This window comes from Tenrec ecaudatus, chromosome 18, assembly GCF_050624435.1.
Source record: "Tenrec ecaudatus isolate mTenEca1 chromosome 18, mTenEca1.hap1, whole genome shotgun sequence".
In the NCBI taxonomy this organism is placed as follows: domain Eukaryota; kingdom Metazoa; phylum Chordata; class Mammalia; order Afrosoricida; family Tenrecidae; genus Tenrec; species Tenrec ecaudatus.
Genome location: NC_134547.1, coordinates 8,844,055 through 8,858,738, shown reverse-complemented (window position 1 = coordinate 8,858,738; position 14,684 = coordinate 8,844,055). Strand labels below are relative to the sequence as shown.

General features: G+C 52.0%; 1 protein-coding gene across 3 annotated transcripts in view; it reads left to right on the top strand.

Moving 5' to 3' along the window:
• Window positions 1-14,684, top strand: part of NUCB1 (nucleobindin 1) — a 25,246-nt gene extending 10,562 nt beyond the window's left edge. For all 3 annotated transcript variants that reach the window (XM_075537940.1, XM_075537941.1, XM_075537939.1), the window contains exons 5-13: window positions 1,303-1,406; window positions 9,061-9,246; window positions 9,463-9,553; window positions 11,901-11,959; window positions 12,223-12,315; window positions 12,405-12,497; window positions 13,059-13,229; window positions 13,717-13,837; window positions 14,044-14,684. In XM_075537940.1, the coding sequence (XP_075394055.1) occupies window positions 1,303-1,406; window positions 9,061-9,246; window positions 9,463-9,553; window positions 11,901-11,959; window positions 12,223-12,315; window positions 12,405-12,497; window positions 13,059-13,229; window positions 13,717-13,837; window positions 14,044-14,144 (1,019 nt within the window). In that variant the 3' untranslated portion in view covers window positions 14,145-14,684. The remainder of the gene's footprint in view (window positions 1-1,302; window positions 1,407-9,060; window positions 9,247-9,462; window positions 9,554-11,900; window positions 11,960-12,222; window positions 12,316-12,404; window positions 12,498-13,058; window positions 13,230-13,716; window positions 13,838-14,043) is intronic.

Below are 14,684 nucleotides of genomic sequence, written 5' to 3'. Positions count from 1 at the left end.
GTGATACAGATCGTTCACACCCTTAGCTGCTGAGAAGGTTGGAGGTTCGAGCCCACTGAGGACCACCTTTGAAGAAATGAACTGGTAACTCTCCCCCACCCCCCAAAACCAGCCCTTGGAAACATGATTCTCGGACGCAGATGGGGTCACCGTGACTCAGAATCGAAGGCAACCCGGTTTCGTTATCAGGCTTGTCTTAATGGAAGTATTCAACTCGGTGAGGCTGCACCTCCTCCAGGCAGCCTTCCCTGATTGCCCTCTGGGACCGCCACTGGAGCTGCCTGTCCCGGCTGGAGTGTGTGAAGGACAGACCATCCCACAAATCTTTTTTTTTTTTTTTTACATTGTTGAATTTTTTTTTTTCTTCTTCGTCTTCAATGGAGTATTGAAGAATATTAGATTAGGTGAGGGTTGACATTTCCGATGGTCACTTTTGTGTTCAACGCTCCCTGCCATAGAGGTGATGCTGGCTCATAGTGACCCCACAGGACAGAGCAGAAGTGTTAGTTCCCAAGACGGTGACCCTCTAAGGGACGAGAAAGCTTCCTCTTCCTCTGGAGGAAGGCTGCCAGCCTTGCAGTTAACCCAACCCAATATGTAGCCACTTGGCTGCCAGGGCTCCGATTCCAACTTACACCCCACATCACCTGTCCCCAACCCCGCTTCGATTTCTCTTGTCTTGTGAAAGGCTATCTTCCCCTTCACCCAAATGGACAACTGTCTGCCCTCTAGACAACTGTCTGTCCGCAGACGGCCGAGTCCAGTTGGAATAAGGTCCTTTTGGCACATAGACGTGGCCGTGAGGGGAAATCGGAAAACTTAAAACGAGATTATTCAGATCCTGGCGATTTCATTTGTTCGTAAAAACGTTTGGTGGGGGAGTCTCTCGAATAAATGTTTTAAATGGCAATGAGGAACGGGGTGGCTCTTGCCTCTCCAAAGTTTGCCTGTTGCTCCCCTTGCCCCGTCTGGCCCTTCCTCCCCATCAAAGGCTGTACCTTTGGGCAGGAACACCTGCGGCCTTGATTTTCCCTTTATAACTGGGGTCTCGTACAGGGGTCAACCTTTGGTAGGTGACTTCCTTTGCTGGGGTAACGTCCTCCAGGTCGATCGTGCCCAGAGGGGCTCCCCGTGTGGTCCTCCCTCCACAGCCATGCGCAGTACTTGGTTGCGTGCCCGCACCAAAGCACACCCATCCCTTCGCCACCAGCGAGCATTTGGGTGGTTCTCCTACTGTGTACGGTGCGGTACACAGACGGATGTACGCCTGGTGGATGCATGGACGGGTCTCCTCTCTTCCAGACGTGCAAGTGGACCACCTGAGCCTCCTGAAGCAGTTTGAACACCTGGACCCACAGAACCAGCACACGTTCGAAGCCCGGGACCTGGAGCTGCTGATCCAGACGGTAAACGTGGGACCCTTGAAGGAGGAGCTGCAGGGAGGCGGAACGGCCTGGAAATACCTGTGTGCGTGTGTGTGCACGTGTGTGTTGGGGGGTTCTGAAACGACACCCTGATTCGCTTTAGGAAAAAAACTGCAGATGGGCTTCGAAACCCCCCCTCCCTGAGGTTATGTTTCAGCTTTGTCCATGAGGCTGAGGTAGGGGGCAAGGGGAGGGGGGTTGCACCTGTCCTTGGTGCTGGTCTGAATGGATAGACTGACTGATGGACCCTCTTTGTAGAGCTGATCCCTGAATCCAGGCTTCCAGTCCCCTGAACTGTGAGATAATCGCTTTCTGTTGGTTCAAACTCCATCCTCCGCCCTCCCACCCCACCGTGTGTATAATTTCTGAAGGTGGTGTGCCCTGGCGTGCAGTGTGGGGGACAGGATGGCTCTCCTGTGCCTTATCGGAAGGATGTTCAGCAGCGACCTTGGTCGCCGCTAGATACCAGTGACACCCTCTTGTGAGAGAAAACCGGCTTCCATAACTGATTGGCTTCCACAGAGCAGAGGTGTCATTGAGAAGAAATTAAAAAGAAAGCTCAGCAACAATAATGGGAGTAGCGATACCACGAGGGTAGGAGGAAGAAGAGGAAGAAAGGGGAAACTGATCACAATGATCGATTCCCATCGAGCACGCGCGCGCGCACACACACACACACACACACACACACACACACACACACACACCCCTCCACCAGGGGGATGAACAACAGAAACGTGGATGAAGGGAGACAGCAGTCTGTGTAAGATAAAATTTTTAAATGATGATGGCAACCTATGTACCAATATGCATGATACAATGGATGGATGGATTGTGGTAAGAGCTGTCAGAGCCCCCAGTAAAATGATTTACTTAAAAAAAAAAGAATAAAAAAGACAATATAGTGGACTCACCTCATCCATGGGATCAGGATAGAGACAGAGAGAACGCTAATATATTCTGTTACAGGCTTATGTGGTCTCAGGACATTCAGACCTCATTAATTACTTCTGTAGCAAGATGGGCAGTATCCCACCCCTAGAGGTCCCTGAGCTCCTTGGGGGGGACGGGACCTAATACTAGCACCGGGGGCAGGCAGGGGGGACTGGCTGCCCCTTGAGCAGGGAGAGCAAAAGAAACACATCTGCTCCTATAGGGTAAGGCCTCCGGCCTCGTAATGATCAGCCATGTGCTTGTAAGAGGTGACATGCAAGTAGCACTCTGATGGGAGGATACTGTGGGGATGGTTTTTAATTAGGAGAAGGTGACTGGGACTCCTCTCTAACTCACACGTGTGAAGGCCTCCCTCCACCCAGAACCCTGACCTCCCAGGCTTCTCAATCACCAGCAGAGAGAATGTGTCCACATGCACCCTTGTTGTGACAACCAGAAGTCTCTCCAGACTTAGCAGCTGTCCCCACGGGACACAGGATCACCTTGGTTTGCAGCCACGGCGGGTTAGTCCACCCCCTTGAGGTGGCAGCCATGAATCTCGGCCGGATCAGTAACTCGAAACGCAGATACTGCGTCACTTGCACAGGGAGAGGCAAGGACCGCCCAGCCCTAGTGACCAGCAAGTCTGCCGGCACCATTCTTCCAACTGTACGGGCTCCCAGCGGGCTGTTTGCAAGAGATTTCAAACGCGAGATTTTCCTCCTCGCTCCTGCACGCTTGGTAGGTGACAGCCGGGTGCACACTTCACTTTCGCCTGCACTGGGTCCAGCGACAACTAGACATCTGCGTGATTTGCTTCCTTGAGGCAGAAACAGATGCAGAGAGGCTGAGGAATTTGCTTAGATCCCAAATATATAAATATAAATATATATATATATATACATATATATGCATATATAATATATTTTAATATAAATATATGTATTTAAAGGATCCCAGCCATTGCACATTTTACTTTTATTTCCTCTTGTGACCCATTGTGAACTGGTTGTAGTTTTCATTAGAGGAACCCTGGTGGAGTAGAGGTTACCTGTTGGGCTGCTAATCACAAGGTCAGCAGTTCGAAACCACTAACTGCGGGGGAGAGAGATGAGGTGTTCTGCGTGGGTAGAGAGTTGCCGTCTCAGAAACCCACAGGGGCGGTTCTACCCTGTCCTACAGGGCCGCCCTGAGTGGGATTCGAACTCAGTGACAGTGAGTTTGGCTTGGGGGAGTTTTTGCTATTTCTTTCTGCTTCCCTCTGGATGGAGTTTTTCTGTCTTATTTTGTTGTCATTCTCGGAACACTTTGGGGACAATTTTCAAGTGTCTTTATACGAAATGCAAGGCAGGTAGTAGCTAGATCAATAGCTCCTCTGGGTTCTGGCCGGGGAGGCTGGGAGGAAGTATGGAGCTGATCATAATGAAATGAGAACGAAGAAACGGCTCTCAAATGGATTGCACAACTTTTTAATAGATTGAAACCATTGAACTGTGTGGTGCATGGGTTCTATGTCGTGGAAACTTGAAAATACAGAAATGAAAATGTAAAAGATCACAGCTGGTAAGAGCAGCGTCTAGAGGTGACCCATGGGCCGAATCACAGGAGTTCCCACCAAACTCCAAATAAATCCATCTCCCGTGGTGAGGTCTGTTTTACGGGTATGTGTGTTTATAGTTTTAGTGACTTTTCAATACTTCAAACATGGTTTTTAAATCATTTTATTGGGGGCTCTTTCAATTCTTATCACAATCCCATCCATCCATCCATGGTGTCAAGCACATTTGTCCATTTGTTGCCATCATCATTCTTAAAACATTTGCTTTCAACTTGAGCCCCTGCTATCAGCTCATTTTCCCCCTCCGTCCTGACCTCCCTTCCCTCATGAACCCTTGATAATTTGTAAATTATTATTTATTCATGTCTTACACTGTCCGATGTCTCCTTTCACGTACTTTCTGTTGTCCGTCCCCCAGGGAAGGGGTTATATGTAGATCATTGTGATCGGTTCCCCCTTTCTACCTCGCTTTCTCCTTACTCTCCTGGTATCACTTATCTCGTTATTGGTCCTGAGGGGTTTATCTGTTCTGGATTCCCTGTGTTTCCAGTTCTTATCTGTACCAGTGTACATCCTCTGGTCTAGCCGGATTTGTAAGGTAGAATTGGGATCATGACAGTGGGAGGGAGGAAGCATTAAAGAACTAGAGGAAAGTTGTATATTTCATCGTTGCTACCCTGCACCGACTGGCTCGCCTCCTCCCCACTTCAAACATTTTTGTTTGTTTTATTTTTTATTTATGGTGCATTCATAGAGTTTTTATTAGTAAACATTTTATGGGGGGGGGCTCTTAGCAATATTTTTAAAAAACATTTTATTAGGGGCTCATATAACTCTTATCACAATCCATACATATACATACATCAATTGTATAAAGCACTTCTGTACATTCTTTGCCCTAATCATTTTCAAAGCATTTGCTCTCCACTTAAGCCCTTTGCGTCAGGTCCTCTTTTTTTCGCCCCCTCCCTCCCCACTCCCCCCTCCCTCATGAGCCCTTGATAATTTATAGATTATTTTGTCATATCTTGCCCTCTCCGGCGTCTCCTGTCACCCCCTTCTCTGTTGTCCGTCCCCTAGGAGCCATCTTATAACAATCCATCATTCAATTGTATTAAGCACACTCATACAGAAGTTGCCATCAACATTTCCAAAACATTTTCTTGCTGTTTGAGCCCTTGGCATCCGCTCTTTTTTCCCCCTCCCTGCTCCACCCTCCCACCCTCGTGAATCCTTGATCAATTATATATTACTGTTGCTGTTATTTCGTATCTTACCCAGTCCATTGCCTCCCTTCACCCACATTTCTGGTATTCATCCCCCTAGGGGGTGGGCTGTATATACAACCTTATGATGGGTTCCCCCTTTCTCCTCCTCCCCCCGCCCCGCCCCTACCATCCCCCTGCCCTCATGATATCACTACTCCCACTACTGTTCCTGAGGGTTTTATCTGTCCTGGGTTCCACGTGTCCATAGCTCTTATCTGTACACAATATGCGTACTTACTGTGATCTAGCCAGATTTGTAAGGTAGAGCTGGGTAGTGGCTGGGGGGGTGAGGGTGGACAGCAGGGGGGGCATTCAGGAACTAGAGGAATGATGTGTGTTTCGATTGTGCTATACTGCACCCTGGTTGAATCGTCCCTTCCTTATGACCCTTCTGTTGGGGGATGTCCAACTGTCTACAGATGGGACTCCACTCCAATCCCACTCTTTTGCATCAGTATAATTGTTGGTTTTGGATCTTTTGATACCTGATCCCATCGACACCTCGTGATCACACAGGCTGGTGTGCTTCTCCCATGTGGGCTTATTTGCTTCCTTGCTAGATGGCTGCTTGTTTAACTTCAAGCCTTTAAGATTTCCAAAGGCTATATCTTTTGATAGCCAGGCACCCTCTGCTCTTGTCACCACCTTCGTTTGTGCACCCATTTGCCTTCAGCAAGTGTGTCAGGAAGAAGAATATCAAAGAGTGCCACGTTATTAGAACAGTGTTCTTGTGTTTAGGCCCGAATTCCATCTATCTTAATACTTAACATAAATATGTGTACATTGGCCTCTATTTCTTTCATTATAAACATTTACATGTATGCATGCCTATAGCTCTGCCTCTGTAAATACCTTTTGCCTCCTACTTCTTTCCTCTATTTCCTTTCACCTTCCTCCTGTCCCACTATCATGCTCACCCTCCATTTGGCTCTCAGTCATTCCTCTTGGATACATTGCACTTGATCAAACCCCACCGGGCATTATACCCCCTCCTCCTCATCAATTGTGGATTTCTTGTTCCCTTATCCCTGAGTCTGTTGGCTTGCGGCTCCCCTTCTCTGCCCCTTGCTTTCCCGTGTCCCTCAGGGACTGCTGGTCCTGGTCCCATTGTTTTCTCCTCAGGATTGTTTGCCCTGCCTCTGCCTGTCTTATGTAGATAGACGTAGGGTGAAAGAAAAACAAAACAAACACACGATGGATAGTTCCAGGTCTGTCTGCTGACCCTTAGGAGTATTTTCCAATCGGATCTGATGAGTAGCTGTCCCTGTCCCCTGAGTCAGAAGTCTATTTTCAGGATTCCGCGGGGACTTGGTTACTTTGCTCCCCCTGCTGCCCTGTTGCACTCCCTTCTTGTTTCACCCCGCTGTGCGTGGGGCAGTCCGGGCACACTTTCCTCACAGTGTCTCCAGTCTGTCCCCATAGCGCTATGGGTCAGTGAGGGAATGTTGTGTCTCGTGGTGGGGCTGTTCCCTAAAGTCCTTTCTGTGCATTGACTGCTCCGAGCAGGGATGTCATCCCCAAGGCTCGGAGGGCCAGGACGAGGTCCACCCTCTCACTCTTGCTTCAACCGTTTTATATAAGATTCTGTGCCGGAATCTTGACAATCAATTTTGGAACATTTCCTTCGTTTTGTGTCCAATGTTAGCTCCCTGTGACCTCCTCCCATCTCCAGTCTTGACCCTAAAGAATTATTCATCTCATCCCTGTCTCTGTGTATTTACCTATCTTGGATTTCATGTAGAGAAAATCACACCCCACCGAAAAACAAAACCATGACAGCAAAATAACACACAGGAAGATCTAAATCCAAGAGAAAGCAGAAGATGATAGAAACTAGAACATATTGAAAACCGGTCCACGTTGACTCTAACACAGTGTCTTCGTCTGATCGTCGCCGAAGACCGAGACGCGATCTCACAGTTTCTTATCAATGCAAATGCCTCCATCACAGTGCCTGGCAGGCGCTGGATGTAGAGTGTGGAGCGTTTTCAGGTACAATGACAAACCCAACCTGGTACCGCGCATCTACTCGTAAAACACGTAAAACCGAGAAGGTGCTGGTGTTCGTGTAATTGTGCATTAAAGCAAATGGAGAATTCCATTTAGTCCTGATCTCTTCGTATATTTCCAGGGAACGTTTTTGCATTATCTGCTCATCAATACAATTTATAGTTTCCGGTGACGTTTCCTTTGGTTACTGGAATCGTAACCAAAGTTCCTTTGGTACTGGAATCGTTCCTTTGGTAAATGGAATCGTTGAAGCCCACGGGTGACCTGGGGGAAGAAAAGGTGTTTCGTGTGGAACTACGCTTTCAAAAGTTTGTTTTCGTTTCATTTTTAATCCTGGTCTTGGCGCAGATGTTAGGCATGCTTATTCATATCCTGATGAGGAAACCAGCAACCTAACTCACTGCCCTAGGGTCCATTTTGACTCATACTGACCCTACAGGACAGCGTAGAACCGCCCCTGTGAGTTTCCAAGACTGTAACTCTCTACATGAGTTACATGACTCTCTGCTGAGTCACTGGTGGTTTCGAAATGCTGGTCTTGCAGTTAGCAGCCCCATGTGACACCACTACACCACCAGGTTCCAGACCAGGTGCTCAAAATAGTACCATTCCCTCCTCTGATCTTGGATTTTATCCATTATATTTCTTGGATTACATGGGCTGGTGCGCTCCTTCTGTGTGGACTTAGTTGATCATGTTCTTATTCCTCTTAAGATCTCAAAAACCTGAAGAGAAGTCACTTAAAGTTTCCTGTTCCTATTTCATCCCCATCGTAATTCCAAACTCGGGGGAGAGGGTGTGGCCTGGCACTAGAAATACCTCTTGTAGTGGTTCTGTGCCTTCCAGTTGATTCCAACTCCTGTTAGCAGTATAGGGCAAATACTAGATGCTCTAGTTTGTGATAGGTCAGTTTTTTGTGCCAACCTGGCCAATAGGAACATGTGGGATTAAACAGGTCATAGTTTGATTGGAGGGCAGAGAGATAAATGACTCTGCAAGGCCCGCCCCCTCTCTATTGCTCTCCAGTGATTGGACCATGTGTACTGCTACAGTAGCTAGTTCTCTGCCTCAACCTGTGAACTGCTCTACCTGTGGAGCTGGCCAGTCTGTGGATTGTGTGGCCAGAGCTTGAGGCTCCTTAGAGACCTGCTTCGCCATGCTGCTGGTGCGTACATCGCTTGAGCTTGAGGCTGGTGGATTCCTTTGCCTTGCATTGCTTGCGTTATTGGGCCTGCTTCACGAAGCTCCCAACCTATTAACTGTTGCTGACCCATCCATCCTGCTGATTGCTGCCTGTAGGCAGACTCTGCCTGCCTTGCCCCAGGGAGGACTCTGCTGTCTGCTTCCTTGACCTTGGACCCAGCAGCCCCTGTGAGTTGAAGGATTTCCAGTCTGTTAACTGTTGCGTGGAAGTGAGTTGAACTGAGCCCTCTGTCTGCTGTGTGGACAAATCAGTTGTTCTAGTCCTTCTTGCTGTATAACTTTTATATATCATCCTAAGTGTCCCGGTTTCATTTCTCTAGAGAACCCAGCCTACCACAGAGTAGAGCCTGCCTCATCAGGTTGTCTAGTCCACCATCTTGACCGGAGCCTAGGGCCAGGTCTCTTCTTCTCAGAGCAGCTGTGGGTTTGAACCACTGACCTTTGGGTTGGCAGCCAACCACTTGGCCATTACACCACCCAAGGCTCCTGGGAATTAATCACGGAGGCCACAACCTGAGGCCAGGACAAGAGTCAGGAGAGGCTGGAGGCTGGAGGTTGGGTGCCCCTGGCCAGGGGGAGTGCCAAGGACCAGGCATTTGGAAGCTGCGGTTCGGAGCTGGATGTGGCGGGGCCAGGTGAGAGAAACCTTCTGTCATCCCCCTAGGCGACCCGGGACCTTGCCCAGTACGATGAGGCCCATCACGAAGAGTTCAAGCGCTATGAGATGCTCAAGGAGCATGAGCGGCGCCGGTATCTGGAATCCCTCGGGGAGGAGCAACGGAAAGAGGCAGAGAGGAAGCTGGAAGAGCAACAGCGCCGGCACCGCGAACACCCCAAAGTCAATGTGCCCGTAAGGACCCTCCTTCTTCCCATTCCCACCACGGTCGACGCCCCAAGCACCAGAAGAACTATAAATCCCAGCAGGCTCTGAGGACAAAGAGCCTTTGTTTACGTGTTTTGTTGCCCAGGGGCCTGCTGGGAGTTGTAGTTTTCTTCTTGGAGGGGGCATGACACCTCCTGGAGCCCCTGCCTTCTCCTTCTGAGCCCCTGCCTCTCGCCTCTACAGGGCAGCCAAGCCCAGTTGAAGGAGGTGTGGGAAGAGCTGGATGGACTGGACCCGAACAGGTTTAATCCCAAGACCTTCTTCATCCTGCATGGTAAGGTGGGTGGGGATGGAAGCTCAAGACTCAGGTTGACCCCTGGAGGCACTGACCTTTCAGAGGTCTGGCTGCTAAGGGGGAGTCTCCCCATCCCAATGGGGCCTATTCAGGCCTAGGAGGTTGAACCCATCTCTTTCTGGTTGACCGGACGGCTCTGTCCTACCTCGTTGCCCAGGCCAGCAGCTTCCACAAAAAGACTGGACCGTGTCCTCAGGATTAGACGGGCTGGTGTCCAGTATCTGAGAGAATCAGGCTAGTCTCAACCTGGGCGCCCCCTCCCAAGTCAGTCAAGAAACCCCAGTCCCTTCTGGAAGCCTTATGGGTGAACAAAAACCAAGGTCAGGTATCTTCAAACACCAAACTCACTGCCATCAAGTAGATTCCAACTCTTAGTGACTCTCTAGTATGGGGTAGAATAGCACTTGTGGGTTTCCAAGACCGTGGCTCTTGATGGGAATGGAAAGGCTTTCTCCAGTGGAGCAGCTGGTGGCTTCAAACTTCTGACCTTGCAGTTCATGGCCCAACGTGTAACCTGCCACACCACCTGGACTCCTCAAGAGCATGTCTCCTAGACCCACTGAAGTAGGTTCTACTAGAGAACCTCAGCTCATCACACCTCCTGTGGAAAAGAGCCCAGCTGGGCTGAGCACTAGTACTGCCATGTTAGTTGGCGTGGTCAGGAAGGGTCTGGGTTGACCAACACTGCCCAACTGGACACCCTACGCTAATACCTGTACCCTCCTGGTTTTTGTTTAGAAGTGGAGAAGGGGAGTAGGCAGTCCGGGACTCCGGTGTAGAGGCAGCTTAAGGATGTCTTTGAAAGCTGAGAGATCAGAGGAGGCCATCTAGGGAAGTCCCGTCCCATAGAACCCCCTACTGTGTTGGACGGTGCTCCAATCTGGGTTAACCAATATGGCTGCCACCAGCCAGACGTGCACTTGACCTCAACGAGCAAGGTCAAGGAGAAATGGGAAACGTCATCGTACATCCCTTATGTGCAATCAGTATTTAAATTTAAGTAGCCCCACGTGTTGTGGCAAAAAGAACAAATCGAAAAACCCAGTTAGTTCCAACTTCTGGAGATCCCGGGGGTGAGTGGGACTGCTTCACAGGATTTTCTCGGCTCTCATCTCTTTCTTCTTTTCAATATTTTATCGTGTTTTCAGTGACTTTTTTACGCAACCGATCCGTTTCTCATCTGATCGTTTCTGTACAGACTTTTCCATGATGGTTAAAAAATAATACTGTGTGGCCTCCTAACGTCGCAGGGGGAGAGGGGGATCATTATCAGCATGTGCCACCCAAGGCTGATTCCTTTGAGGCGGGTGTCAGCTGTACCTCCTCTCCCCCAACCTTTATCACTTGGCTTCTTGGCTCCTCTCCCCCACCCAGGCTTCTTGGCTCTGAACTCAAGTCACGGAGCCAAATCTGCGTCCTAGCCAGCCTGTGGCACAGAGTAGGCCCGCCCGTGTGGGTTTCTAAGGTGGCCATTGTTGACAGGGGCAGAAAACCTCATCTTTGTCCCAAGGAGCCACTGATAGTTTCAACTTCTGACCTTGAGCTCAGCAGCTCCACGCGTCACCCACCAGGCCACCAGAGCTTGTGGGCTAGTAGCTGGCATGTGGGATACAGCACAGGGTCCGAGGTTAATAGACAAGCCCCCTCCTGAGCCTTGGGCTGCAGGTGTGGGTAGAGGTGCGGAAGAAGAGGGAGCCAGCCGGCAGAAGAGACCAAAGGGCTGCCAGAGCGAAGGTGGAAAGGAGATGAAGATGCAAATGAGCCCTTCGTTGTTTTTTCTAAAAGGATGCTTCCTGGTCAGCGCAGGTGCTGATCGGAGCAGGAGACTGAGCCCCTTCCCCACACAAAAACTCACAAACTCAGTCGATAGCGAGAGGCTTCTCGGGCTACTGGGACCACCCCAAAGAGTATCAGTGACCCTGTGCCCCGAGCTGGGTGCGTAGGCTGAGAAGACTGGTGTGCCAAGGATGGACATTGAAGCATCCCTGTTGCATCTGGTTGCTAAGGTGCTGTCCAGCCTCGCCAAGCTCACCGTCGCGGAGTCAATTCTGACTCTTAGTGACCCTACAGGACAGACAGTTTCTCTGATGGCAGCTCTTTATAAAGGGAGTAGACAGCCTCATCTTTGCCCTGCGGAGCCGCTGGTGGTTTCAAACCACTGACCTTGCGGATCGCAACCCAGCGAGTAACCACTACGCCACTATGGCTCCTTCAGAAGACACCCCCAAATTCAGCCTCAAATTCAGCTGGTCCCTCAGGCACTTGAACCCAAGTCCATTGGCCTTCCCCCTCCCCCATCCCCACGACACATGGTTTCTCCCTGCAGATATTAACAGCGATGGCGTCCTGGATGAGCAGGAGCTGGAAGCCCTCTTCACCAAGGAGGTGAGTGTCCTAGAAGCTGTGGGTTCAAGGGACACCTTGATCAAGGGACACCTTGATCAATTGCATGAGATCCTCATGCCCGCCCGCCCCACCTGGGGAGAGTTCGGGCGGAAACTACAACTCCCAGCAGCCCTTGCGGCAAAAGGAAGCCGCCTTGAGAAGCAGTGTGCCCCGAGGCCTGCTGGGAGTTGAGGTTCCACCTACCAAGGAGGACAGGGATGGCTAGGACCATTCAACTGCCCTGCCCTGCCTCCTGCCTGCAGCTGGAGAAGGTGTACGACCCAAAGAACGAGGAGGACGACATGCGGGAGATGGAGGAGGAGCGGCTGCGCATGAGGGAGCACGTGATGAAGAACGTGAGGAGCGGCTTTGCAGACGGGGAGGGGGGGGTCGGGGTGGAGGGCTCCCCCTCAGCTCTTGTCTCTTACCCTTCCTGGGCCCCCAGGTGGACACCAACCAGGACCGTCTCGTGACCCTGGAGGAGTTCCTCGCATCCACGCAGAGGAAGGAGTTCGGAGACACCGGGGAGGGCTGGGAGGTGAGGCCGCCCCGGAGATTCTGCCAGCTCCTGCCCAAGCCTTTGGAGAACGCCCGCCACTTCTTCCAAGGGGGGACCATGGGCCCCTGTCCCTGGGTCTCTTAACACCGCTCTCACTCTCTGAGTCCCTGTTCCCTTCTCTCTGGGCCTCTGTCCCCCTTCCCTCTATCTCTGTCTGGGTCTCTGTCTCCCCCTTCTCTCTCTAGGTCTCTTCCCCCCCCCCCTAGGTCTCTGTCCCCTCCTCTCTCTGGATTAATCTCTCTGTCCCCTCCTTCTGTTTGGATCTCTGTTTCCCTTTCCTCTCTGGGCCTCTGTTCACCCTCCCTGGCCCCGTCTTTGCCCCCTTCGCTTTCTGGGCCTCTGCACCACCACCTCTGCCCCCATCTCTAGGTCTTCATCGTCCAGCGCCCAGGCCTCTTGTTCCCGACTCTCTGTGTGTCTTTAGCGCATACATGGCCTCAGCCCCCAGCCTCCCCTACATCCCGCTCGGTGCACAGCCCTCTCCTCTACGGATGACAAGGTCAGAGTCAGCCCACCTGATGGCCCCTCCCCGCCCCCCAGACTGTGGAGACACACCCTGCCTACACGGAGGAGGAGCTGAGACGCTTTGAGGAGGAGCTGGCAGCGCGAGAGGCAGAGTTGAATGCCAAGGCCCAGCGCCTCAGCCAGGAGACGGAGGCTCTGGGGCGGTCCCAGGGCCACCTGGAGGCCCAGAAGAGAGAGCTGCAGCAGGTGACCAGCAGGGGAAACTAGGCTCTCTAAGTCCCCGGTGGTCCCAGTCCCAATCAACAGGTGTCTAGAAGCTGTCTTTTTCCCCGGTGGTCCCAGTCCCAGTCAACGGGTGTCTAGAAGCTCTCTAAATCCCCGGTGGTGCCAGTCCCAATCAACGGGTGTCTAGAAGCTGTCTTTGTCCCCGGTGGTCCCAGTCCCAGTCAACGGGTGTCTAGAAGCTGTCTATGTCCCCGGTGATGCTTGTCCCAATCAATGAGTGTCTAGAAGCTGAGAAGGCCTGATGGCCTTCAGGAAAACCACTGCCGAGCTTCCAGTGGGCTCAGCCACCTTGACTAATGGCAAGGCCACTCTCCCTGACAGCTCTGGCTGCCGGCAGTGTTGGTTAAGGGCAGTGAGGTAACAAGTGGGAGAGGAGGGAAAGGGAATTGTAGATGATGGAGTCTCAGTCTGGGGACTTACCTGTGTGACGCCCCACCCCCATCCACAGGCCGTTTTGCACATGGAGCAGAGAAAGCAGCAGCAGCAGCAGCAGGAGCAGGCAGCCCACAATGCCCCTGGCCCCGAAGGGCAGCTCAATTTCCACCCTGACACTGGTGCTGGCTCCAAGGGTGGGTATGGCAGGGATGGGACTCCCCGGTCTGAGGAAAGAGGGCTGGGGGCGCTGGACTCCTGGGCCTAAGGGAGGAGGGCTGGGAGCTGGGGTTCCTAGATCTATGGAAGCAGGGGTCAGGGGCCTGGACTCCTGGGGTTGGGGGACATGTACCCTTGAATCCAGGGCCACATTTGTAGATGCCACCACCTATCTCATCTCCAGATGACACACCCGTCCCAGTGCCAGCCGATGACCAGAAAGGGGTGGATGCTTCAGAAAAGAAACTTCCTGAACCGCCCCAGCTGGACACCCAGAACTTGTGATCCCTGGGGGCCCAGCCATCCATGTGCGGGGAGACTCACATAGCAGACCTCCCCTGGGGGCCAGCAATAGGTGTGACCTCTGGGGGAGGTGGGGACAGATGGAGTGGCCGTGCTGTATGGGCCGCCCCCGCTTCTACATCTGCGCCCTTCCTTGGTGCCCAAGCTCATTGAGGGGACAGACCCCAGAAGCCCAAGCCGCCTTTATCCACAGTCTGGCCTCAACGCCCCAGCCTGTGGCTGCTCGGGTCTCCTACCTGTGGCCTGGGCTCAGCCTCAGCGAGGGGGTGTGGGCTTCTCATCATCACCCGAGACGTTTCCTCCCTCAGGGGCCTCCTGTCCCGCAGTCCCGGGGGATCTCCGCCCAGAGCTGCTCCTGCCCCTCCCTGGATCCTCCTGGACCTGCCCCCCTGCAGCCTCAAGTGGAGGTCCTCCAGGGACTGGGCCCTGCCCGCCTCTCTGGCCTCACCACCCGAAGCTGCTCTCCCACTTGCCTTGCCTCCGGTTCTGTCTAAATACACCTGCTGGAATGCTGGGAAGAAA